We start from the raw sequence: 11,724 nt of genomic DNA on the forward strand, positions 1-11,724 counted from the left end.
TATTATTTCATAGCTTTCATTTTGTAGTTAACAATATGTATGGAATATCATTTGTCATTCTTTAATAGTCTTCTACTCCATCATTCCCAAATATTTTATACTGTTCCATTGAAAGGAGGGACCCTAATTCTATTAACTAGTGAAAAGAAGGGCCATATGCACCCCAATGTTCATAGCAGTAATGTCCGCAATAGCCAAACTGTGGAAAGAGCCAAGATGCCCTTCAACAGATGAATGGATAAAGAAGATGTGGTCCCTATATACAATGGAATATTACTCAGCCATCAGAAAGGATGAATACTCAACTTTTACATCAACATGGATGGGTCTGGAGGAGATTATGCTAAGTGAAATAACTCAAGCAGAGAAAGTCACTTATATGGTTTCACTTATTTGTGGAACATAAGGAATAGCATGGAGGACATTGGGAGAAGGAAGGGAAAAATGAAGGGGGGGAATCAGAGGGAGAGATGAACCATGAGAGACTATGGACTCTGAGAAACAAACTGAGGGTTTTGGCGGGGGGAGTGAGGGAATGGGTTAGCCCGGTGGTGGGTATTAAGGAGGGCACATACTGCATGGAGCACTGGGTGTTATATGAAAACAATGGATCGTACATCAAAAACTAATGATGTATGGTGACTAACATAATAAAATTAAAAAAAAAAACAAGTAAAACTAAAGTATATGCTGTGAGAATTTAAGTTGACTTCAACTTTTACCTATTAAAATAAATGCTGTGTTCTGGTCAAGATGGTCAAGAATTACATCTCTCTTTTCCCTTTCTTTCCCAAATCCCATTGAAATGACACTAAAGATTTATAAAAGGAGTAAATTATAAGAGCACTGAATCATAAAAGGTAGCAAAGATTTGGATAAATATCTTAAAGACATGTAGAGAAGACTTCCATGGAGCAGGAGGTATTCTCTTCAGACAATACTCAAAGACCCTCCAAGCTCAGAAAGATATTGTGTCTGTGCTTGAAGGACTGCAGTGGAACAGCTGTATCAGACTGTGTGTAACTTCATCCTTTCTCCCCAAGCGGGAGAGATTGGCAGCAGAGACAGCCTGAGAGTCTCTTAGAAGGTAATGCCTACTAAAGATTAGCACACAGACATGAGTTATAAAGCACATATGAAAACGCCACCAGGACGCCTGGGTGGCTCAGTCATTAAGTGTCTGCCTTCGGCTCAGGTCATGATCCCAGGACCAGATCGAGTCCCACATCGGGCTCCCTGCTCAGCAAGCAGCCTGCTTCTCCCTCTGCCTGCCACTCCCCCTGCTTGTGCTCGCTCGCTCTCTCTCCGTCAAATAAATAAATAAAATCCTAAAAAAAAAAACTTAAAAAAAGAAAACTCACCACCATTAGATACTGAGCAAACCCAACAAATGGCAGAATTAATGAAAAAAAAAGTCAAATATTAGAAAATTTTAAAATAAAACTGATTAAAATGTTTAAGGAGATGAAAAAGGGACTGGAATCCATAAGAAAAGAACAGCATCCTTATTTTGAAAAAAGTAAGGTTTATTTGAAAAAGAAACAATTAGAAATTCTAGAAATGAAAAAGTTATGCATTGGAATAAAAGCTTAATAGATTAGTTGTATAGTTGTACAGACTCAAAGCTGAATAGAGAATTAGAATATAGATAAGGTGTGGGCCACATTTGATTCATCTCTGTGCCCCAGTGTCTACTATAACTAGGCCAGCATATAACAGGAGTTCAGCAATTGCTTGTTAAACTGAACTGGGCAGGGGCACCTGGGTGGCTCAGTCAGTTAAGCCTCTGCCTTTGGCTCAGATCATGATCTCAGGGTCCTGGGATCAAGCCACGCATCAGGCTCCCTGCTTGGTGGGGAGTCTGGTCCTCCCTTTCCCTCTGCCCCCACTCCCCCCGCTTGTGTTCTCTCTCTCTTTAATAAATAAATAAAATATTTAAAAATAAAAATAATAAACTGAACTGGGCAAGTGGCCTTTTAACAAGCCTGACTTCCAAGGACTCCTTCAGTGTAGATGAATCTCAGAGGCCAGGACAGCTTTTGGTTTGGGCTGAACTGGGTCTGACTCCTTGTGGGTAGGTTTGGCAGTGAAGGCCATGCAAACAAGAGGCTTGGGTGCTGCCATTGATCTCAAGGGCCAGTTTGTTCCCTGTCGTAGCTGGTCTTTTACTTCTGTTCACTCAGCATGTCTGTCTACTGGCCTATCCTGTTAGGAACTGTGAACATGTCCATGCCCATAGTTGTGTGAGGAGACATGATATAAAAGTTTAGCAGTTGTGCCAAAACTCCCTCTCCTTATTTCTTCCATCCTAGGTCTTGCACTCCTCCCATCCCCCAATCCAGAGAAAGGAGAGCAGTCCTGTGTGCAAGTAGTTCTCTACAGCTGGATCTCAGGGGGTCTCCCTCACTGTCTGGAATAACGAACATCTTCTAGAACAACAATCCTCTTTGTCTTGCAGAACAAAATCAAACCACACTGGGGCCATCCCAAGGCACCCTGTTGCCACCACTCTCACTGGTGGGGAAGTTTCTCTGAGCTGTGGTCCAAGCAGGTTAAAGGCTTGAGAACAGAGGGCAGCTTCAGAAGCAATGACCATTCTTGTGTTTTCCTTTTCTCCATGCTACTTCTCTTATGTATTTTGAGGAAAGTGGACGTTCAGAGGACAGAGACCCTACCCTGGCCAGCCCATGCCAAACCAAATGCTCTAAGGAGAAAGGCAGTTTGAAATAAGGCTGCTCAGAAAGAAAAAAAAAATTTAAAAACAACACCATTTACAATTTCACCACAAAAGAATATAAGATACCTAAGAGGTGCAAGATCTGTACTCTGAACACTATAAAACACTGATGAAATAAATTGAAGATGACACAAACAAATGGAAAGATATTCCATGCTCATGGGTTGGAAGAATTAATATTGTTAAAATGTCCACATTACCCAAAGCAATCTACAGATTCAATGCAATCCCTATCAAAATACCAACAGCATTTTCACAAAATTATAACAAATAATCCTAAAATTTGTATGGAACCACAGAAGACCCTAAATAGCCAAAGTAATCCCAAGAAGGAACAAAGTGGAGGTATCACAATTCCAGATTTCAAGATATACAAAGCTCTAGTAATCAAAACAGTATGGTACTGGCACAAAAATAGACTATAGGTCAATAGAACAGAATAGGGAACCCAGAAATAAACCCATGATTATATGGTCAATCAATCTATGACAAAGGAGGCAAGAATATACAATGGGGAAAAGATAGTCTCTTCAATGAATGGTGCTGGGAAAACTGGGCAGCTACATGTAAAAGAATGAAACTGGACCACTTTCTAACACCATACACAAAAATAAACTCAAAATGAACTAAAGACCTAAGCATGAGACCTGAAACCATAAAAATCTTAGAAGAGAGCACAGGCAGTAATTTCTCTGACATCGGCCATAGAAACATTTTTCTAGATATGTCTCTTAAGGCAAGGGAAACAAAAGCAGAAATAAATTATTGGGACTACATCAAAATTAAAAAAAAACTATTTCACAATGAAGGAAATCATCAACTAAACAAAAAGACAACCTACTGAATGGGAGAAGATATTTGCAAATGATTTATCCGATAAGGTGTTAATATCCAAAATACATAAAGAACTTATCAACACCTAAAGACACAAACAATCCGATTAAAAAGTGGGCAGAGAAACTGAATAGACATTTTTCCATAGAAGACAAATGGCCAACAGACACTTGAAAAGATGCTCAACATCACTCATCATCAGGGAGATGCAAATCAAAACCACAGTTACATATCACCTTACAACAGTAAGAATGGCTAAAATCCAAGTGACAAGAAATAACAAGTGTTGCTGAGGATGTGGAGAAAAATGAACCCTTGTGCGCTATTGGTAGAAATGTAAATTAGGATAGCCGCTATGGAAAACAATATGGAGATTTGTCAAAAAACTAAAAAGACAAACCGTAAGAGACTCTTAATCTCAGGAAACAAACTGAGGGTTGCTGGAGTGGAGGGGGGTGGGAGGGATGGGATGGCTGGATGATAGACATTGGGGAGGGTATGTGCTATGGTGAGCGCTGTGAATTGTGTCAGACTATTGAATCACAGACCTGTACCTCTGAAACAAATAATACATTATAGGTTAATAAAAATAGAAATACTGTATGATCTAATAATTTCACTACTGGGTATTTACCCAAAGAAAACAAAAACACTAATTTGAAAAGACATATGTACTCCTATGTTTATTGCAGCATTGTTTACAACAGCCAAGATATGGAAGTAACCTAAGTGCCCATCAGTAGAGGAAGGTATAAAGAATATATATATATATATATATATATATATATATATATATATATATATAATGAAATATTACACAGCCATTAAAAGGATGATATTGTGCCATTTGAGACAACATGGATGGACCTAAAGGGTATCATGCTAAGTGAAGTAAGTCATACTGAGAAAGGCAGATACTACTCACAAGTGGAATCTTAAAAACATGAATAAACAAACAAAAAGCAGAATCACACCTATAAATACAGAGAACAAACTGATGGTTACTAGAGTGGAAAGAGGGAGGGGTTGGACAAATTGGATGAAGAAAATACAAGCCTCCAGTTATGGAATGAGTAAGTCACGGGAGTAAAAGGCACAACCTAAGGAATACGGTCAATGATATTGTAATAGGGATGTAACGAGACAGATGGTAGCTACACTTGTGGTGAACATAGTATAATGTATAAACTTGTCAAATTACTAAGTTGTATACCTGAAACTAATGTAACATTGCATATCAAATACTCAAATAAAAAATAAGAAATAAAATAAGAAATAAGGCTGCTCAGACATTAGGATTGAGCTCCCAACTCCCTTCCTAACCCTGCCTTTAAAAAAAAAAAAAAGATTTTATTTATTTGAGAGAGAGAGAGAGAGAGAAACAGAGAGCACAAGCAGGGGGAGCAGCAAAGGGAGAGGGAGAAGCAGGCTCCTTGCTTAGCAGGGAGCCCGATGTGGGGCTCCATTCCAGGACCCTGGGATCATGACCTGAGCTGAAGGCAGACGTTTAACCGACTGAGCCACCCAGGCACCTCTAACCCTGCCCTTTTATCTGAGAAGTAATCCTCACTGTTTGGGACTTCCTCAGTGGCATGTAAAGCAGGTGATTCCTAATAGTCACTGAGACCTGTTTAAAGAGATCACACAGAAGCCCCTAGAAAAGTGTCTTGTGGATGGGTGTTTGCAAAGAATATGTTATTAATGCAGCTAACTTTATAATTCATAACTACCTGGGGCTAATATTCATCTGAAACAATTATTTAAAAAAACCCAAATACTAGTAATTCTAAGAAATCTGTATTCATTTGAACTCACCTACCAAGGTGTTGACAAGTAGTCTTAAAAGCAGTGTGAAGAATTGAAATATCACTAGACTAAGATACAATTGACCTGGGTTGTAGTTCTGACATCATCAAATAATAAGTAAGTATGTGACCCTGGGCTTTTCTATCAATTTCTTGAAAAGAGCTCTAAGTAGTTTAGATAGGGATGTTGAGTAACTTGCCCAAGGTCACACACAGCCAGGAAGTGAGAGAGCCATCATTGTCCAGATCCAGGGTTCATAATCATTCTGATATACTGCCCCCTCCTTATCATATGCTTATTGTATTCATATGAGGCCTAGAACAGAAATGTCTGAGAAGCTAGGGCCCACTCTGATAATTCTTTTCCAGCTTTCTTTACAACTAGCCTCAAACCATGTCTGCAGAGAATTCCTTAAGACATTGCCAAGTACTCATTGAGGGGGAAAAGAAACTATGTAGAGTGAGAAATCTCACTGTCTGGAAATCCCCACTAGAAAGGTAGGAGGAGACTGTGAGGTCCTTGTCTGAACCTAAAGGGTACTTACAGGCTGGTCTAGATTGCTGGTATCAGAGGGTCTATGGGCAGCAATCCTAGGGCTGGGAGAATTGCCTTGAAGTCCAAATGTGCCAGTCCAGCTCAGTTTTTCCTTGAATTGTAATGCTCATTTGTGATGGCTTAAATGTGTGTACAGAAACTGACAGAAAGAAGGCAGGAAAAGTCTTCCTTAACCACCCATCTTCTCCAGAAGAGGACACTCCTGGGCCTCAGCAACTGAAAGCAAATGTATTCTCAAAGTTTTCTTTCCAGGAAGGATCAAAGGGGAATCTGAATGGTATTGTATATATATAGGATTATGAGCCCATATCTAACCAACACCAATTCTGCAAGCCCTAACTTGGCCAAAAGTTCAATACTTGTGGTATTGATGGCCCAAAGAGTCTGCAAATGAACTCAGACTGTACCATTTTCCAAATTAATTCACACAGATAAAAAGGATATTTGGTTCAGTGTTTAAAAGCTTAACAGTGATTGTACATTGAATCAATTCATGCAGCATCCTTTGTAAGTCTTATTTACCAGACACCCACTTCCATCACCATTTATCCTAGGGGGTGCTAATTCTAATTTGGTGTGTGTAAAAAGAAGGGTACCCAGACCTCTCATAGCCTTCAAAGGAATGGCTGTAGCCACAGAGAGACTACAACCTTTCCCTCACCATGGGCATGTGCTCCATTCAAGTCTCAGCTTTGTCACTTACGGGAAACTACGTGTGGCATCTTTGACACGGGCTATTTCCCACTTCTGTTTTTGCATCCTGAGCTCCCCTTGGCAAAGCATGAACTCTGTCAGGTCATTGTTCTTTCAGGATTACAAAACACAATGCCAAACATTTCTAGAGGTCCAGAAATGGTGATGTTTGAGTTTCTCTGGGTGAAAGCCAGCAGATAAGGCTGGAAGCCTGCAGGAAGAGGGCAAATTGGGGAAGACTCATAGGACAGAGTAGGGAGATTAGACAAAAATGCACTTTATACACCTAGACAGCTCTCACGGAGCCTGAGTGATGGAACAAGTTAAGAGCCTGGAAAATTTCAGCCTCAGTTTCATCCTCCTCCAGAGGGCTATTGTCTTGCCCCTCCTATCATATCATGCAGCCCTTCCATATATTTCTTGAGAATCAATAAATTCGAGTGAAAACATAGCACAAGCTGGAGGGGGCCTATGATGTAGTGTACTGGAATGAGTGTGAACCATAGCCAAAGGCAGCCTTAGACTCCAATCCCAACATTCATTGACTGGCTGTGTGACCTTGGGCATATTATTTAAGCCTCGGTTTCCTACAGTGTCAAATGAGGCTATTAAAATGCTTCTTGGAGAACTGTTGGAAAGATTAGAGCTAAAGGAGGTGAAGAACCCAGCACAGTACCTAGCACAAATTTAGTACTAAAGAAGTTGGCAGGTTTACACTATTGTCGGTGTGGATGCTACACCTTCCCCTCAGTTTCTCTCTACTGACCCCCAGAAAAGCTGATGTTCTCGAGGATCCCAAAACTGCACCATCCAAAAAATCAGAGCAAGAAAAACTTGGCATGTTAATCTGCTTGCCCCTCTCCCCCGCCCCACAAGCATGTACCGATTAAGGGTTCAAGGAGGCTAAAGAAAGAGAGGCTCTCAGCATGTCGGCAGGACCCTACTTCAAGATCCCAGATTTTGAGTTAGATACTCTCTTGCCTCACAACTCCACCCCCCATCCCATTGTCCAGAACCCCTTTAGCTCAGGCTCTCTAGCTACGCATTTTCTCATTACTGGAAATCCTGCCCTTAGTGTTCGGTTTTTCCCGGTATGCTATGATAGGGGAGATCACTGAGACAAGGTGGGGGTTGTATCTCCCGGGCAACCGCGGAGTGCGCATGCGCAATGGCTTTCTCAAGCAGGCAGCTCTAATTTGACTTCTGCAGGCAGCGGGATTTGGGACCAAAAACGGTGTATCTCCCTTCTTCTCATCCCCTCCCCCGGCAAAACGGTTGTGTCATTCTCTTCCTGAGGCTGACCAAAATGTGAGGAGAATCTTGTCTCATTTGTTAGGAGGTGGCAGTTTGGGGGTAACCCTTAGTGATTAAATGGATGAAAGGACAGAACGCTTATGGGTGCCAGGGGGTGAGGAAACATAAAACCAACACCAATGGTAGGACCTCCCCCACCCCTGCGTCATAGGTGACTTTCCCTATAGCATCCACTACTGAGCCAGGGCTCCCTTATAGAAATTGTTATTTGCAGGCTTTCTAGGGAAAGCTTAGGGAGAGCCGTGAGCAGGGTTAGAAGCTGCGTGAAGGGTCAGGATCAAGAGAGCCAAAATACTCACTCACCTTCACAGCTTAGGTGCAGAAATAAACTGCACTGGGCAAAGGTTGCTGGGCAGAGCTCCAGGTAGATTGTTCGGTCTGACCAAAGATCCAAGACCAGCTACCTTCAGGAGAACCATTATTGATTACCAAGGCCCGCTCTCGAGAATATGGGTCTTCCTTATCTCTGCCACAAGGCTTCCCTCTCCCACTTTCCCTTTGAACTGAACAGTGTCTGTGAATCCCGCCAAAGGTGTTTTACATATTGCTCCTGACTTCATAAACAATCCCTCCCTCCCCCACCCCAACCTCAGGTCTTAGAAGTCACTAAAAGACAACTTGTCCTCAGCCCTCCATACCACCTCATTATTCCCTACCACCACCTCGTCCACTCCCCCACTAATCCTTTGCTTGACACCCCCTGCCCCTCCCCTAGCCCTTCTTGTGCCCCATTACCTTCTCCACCGTCCCATCCCAGCACCAGTTTAGCTGGAAGTTACCCCTGTGGCCTCTCCTAGCACTCATAAGCTTATCCTTATTATACATCTTGCAGCAGCCATAGAACAATTTCTGGTTTACTTCCATGGCCCCTCCCCCTTAAGCCCAGGGTTCAACTGGATCTTCTTCACCTTTATATTCCCAGCACAGAGTATGGCAGGTGCTTAATAAATATTTATTGAATAAAAGAGTGCTTAAGCATGGGGTCTAATTCATTATACTTTTATTTTTCACTACATTTTGGAAGAGCAAAGCAAATACAGGTAAATGCCAGCTTTTTTTTTCCTTACACAAGAATAGACACAAAGAAGGCATCCACAGATAAGTGATTTTGTGTTTGTTTTTGTTGTGTGTGTTGTTACTATTTTTACTTAACTTTTGCACCACACCATTTTACTAATTATTTCAAACAGTTAAAGAACAACTTTATATTCTCCACATCATAGAAAGATGTAAGTATTACCAATACATTTTACACAACACTCTGAGCTTTTATATTAAAATAAGACAGGGATGGCAAATGAGCAATTTCATTTATAAACATTGATCACAAACCTAATTCAAGGGTACATTATAAGGGAGGAAATACTATTAGGAATAGAACACAAATAGCAAGCACAATGTGTACTTTCCACCCCAGCCCCGACTGACTTCTGATTGGGGGCCCCAGTGCCCATTTCCCCAGGAACCCTTTAACTGATGCCGTACAACTAAAGTGATACATTTCCCTAGACTTCACATGGGGCCAAAGAAGAACATGGCAGTTGCCTCAGATCTGGCTCTGGCTTCCTCATCTTCAACAGCCTCCCTATATTGCTCTGGCCAGTCCTGTGGTCGCTTTCTATAGAGCCTGGCCATATACTCCAAGGCTTTCATTTTGGTGGTTTCCAGGTGAGCTCGAGGACCCCACAGAAGCTCATACTCAACTGGGTTAGAGTAGGACAGTGGCCTGCATTCCAAGTAGCGCTGTCTCATAAGCTTGCAGGTGATGGCATGCTTTCTTCCTACATCCACACCAAATCTTCGAAGCATGTTCCAGATGTTGGCCTCTTTGACACGGTTGCCCATCAGGAAGATCAAACCCAAAATCGGCATCACATATTCTTGAGTGGGTCTCCCCAGGCTGTCTAGCATCATTTGCTCTTCTTCTGATTCCGGTTGCTGGACAAGGAGGTAGATGTGCTCACTGGTATCAACCTCAATCAGAGAGAACCCATAGAACAGATCAAGGATTAGAGTAGCTCGACTGAGGATATTTGGGAACACTTCCTCAAATTCTTTGCCAGTGTGAGCCAGTAGCTCATCCTGATGTATAGGCAGCAACTCCTCAGTGACATTAATGGCCAACTGGACCAAATCATTGGCCTTATCATTCATAGTGTCCTCTGACCAGAATTCCAAGCCAGCAGCCTGTCTTCTTTCTTTGGCTTTGTCAGCTTCCAGGGCCTTGTTATATTCTTCTGGCCAGCTCCAGGGTTCTTCATCATGGGCCTCTGCCACAAACTTCAGGGCTTCCATCTTTGTGATTTCCCTATGGGCTCTAGAGCCCCACAAGAACTCAAATTCGAGGGGATTAGTGCCATACACTGGCCAGTACTCCAAGAACCGCATGCGCACAAAGTCAGTAATGAGCAGGTTCCTTGTGTTCCCAAAAAGGTTGTTGATCCTCTGGGGATCACCCAACAAATCAACCTTTAACAGCAGGTCCCAAATGGATGCCTCTCTTGCCCGGTTACCATTCAGGAGGATGTGGCCTAGGACCAAGGCCAGGAGACCTGCCTTTGGCACATCCAGGGATTCTGCTATCCGATCAGTGGTCTGGAAACCCCGTTTGCTGATTAGGTTGTAAATGTCAGCCTGGGGATCAAGAACCCTTAGGTTCAACCCAAAGACCTGATCCAGGTGGGCTGAGGCTCGTCTGAGGATCTCAGGGAACTGATCTGAGTATTCTCTGAGAAACTCCAGCATCTCTGCCTGCTGGATAGAACCCTCGGTTTGGCTTTTCATTCGCATGAAATTCACCAAAGCAATCGACCTGTCTTCCAGAGGGTCGTGGACCCTGAGCGCCCCCAAACGTTGGGACTGCTCTTCGATTAGGACCTCGAGGTCGTTCGGGTCCTGCGCAGCCTGGGAAACGCTGGCACCCTGGGGGTTGATTGGCGCATGAGGGCCCTGGAGGGCCTGGGGAACTAGCATGGAGATCAGGGGCCCAGAGGCGTTACTAGCCTGCATCTCACCCTGGCCGTCGCTGTAATCTGCAGTGGTCTCTGTGCTTCCGCGGCGCGCATTCTGGCTTACCAGAGACATGGTTCCAGGAGTCAGGAGCAGGAACCGGGAGGTCAGCAATCTGTCAGAGAGAGGATGGCAGGAATATCGGCGCCTCGGCGCAAGTCCTAAGCCAGAGACCCGGGATCAGGAGTGAGAGCTGGTGAGAGGAGTGATCTTTCTACCCAAACACCGGTGAGCAATGACCGCTAGCCTCTCAGTGCTTAGCTTTGCCGCAGCCTACGCAGGCGCAGTCTGGTTCTGCGACATGGTGGCCACGCCCCACTTCCAGCCCCCCACTCCTGCGCACTACCTCTGCCAGCAGGGCTAGGCTGAAGTGGGTAGTGCTGAATTCAAACTTGTTAGAGCAGAGAATTCAAAAAAGGGGGCAAAAAACGGAGGTAAAGCAAAATGCACAAGGGATGGGAGATGTTCAGTGACCCTCTCCTTGATAGTTTTTGTGTGATGTATAAAGCACCACGTTAATAGATAATAGAAGAGTCAAAGAGGAAGAGGAGGATGCTAACAATGAGAATTATTTTACAAATTCATTAATTTATCCACACACTCAGCAGACATTTTTTGAATACATACTAAACGCCAGGCACAGTGCTGGGTACTAGGGGCACATCAGAGGACAAACATATGATTATCTTTTCCTGTGTGGAGTTTACATTCTGGGGTAGGTTCAAACAATGGTGATAATAATGAGAACTAACCCTTATGAAGCATTTACTATGTAC

At 43.1% G+C, this 11,724-nt stretch overlaps 1 protein-coding gene across 1 annotated transcript; it reads right to left on the reverse strand.

Moving 5' to 3' along the window:
• Positions 1 to 8,927: 8,927 nt before the first annotated feature.
• On the reverse strand, positions 8,928 to 11,250 carry MAGEE2 (MAGE family member E2). The gene has a single exon (XM_035028647.1). It carries the CDS (start codon positions 11,021 to 11,023, stop codon positions 9,452 to 9,454), a length of 1,572 nt encoding a protein of 523 aa, XP_034884538.1. The 5' UTR covers positions 11,024 to 11,250; the 3' UTR covers positions 8,928 to 9,451.
• Positions 11,251 to 11,724: the final 474 nt, after the last annotated feature.

Source organism: Mirounga leonina, unplaced genomic scaffold (genome assembly GCF_011800145.1).
Source record: "Mirounga leonina isolate KUSES-001 unplaced genomic scaffold, KU_Mleo_1.0 Mir_204, whole genome shotgun sequence".
Lineage (NCBI taxonomy): Eukaryota > Metazoa > Chordata > Mammalia > Carnivora > Phocidae > Mirounga > Mirounga leonina.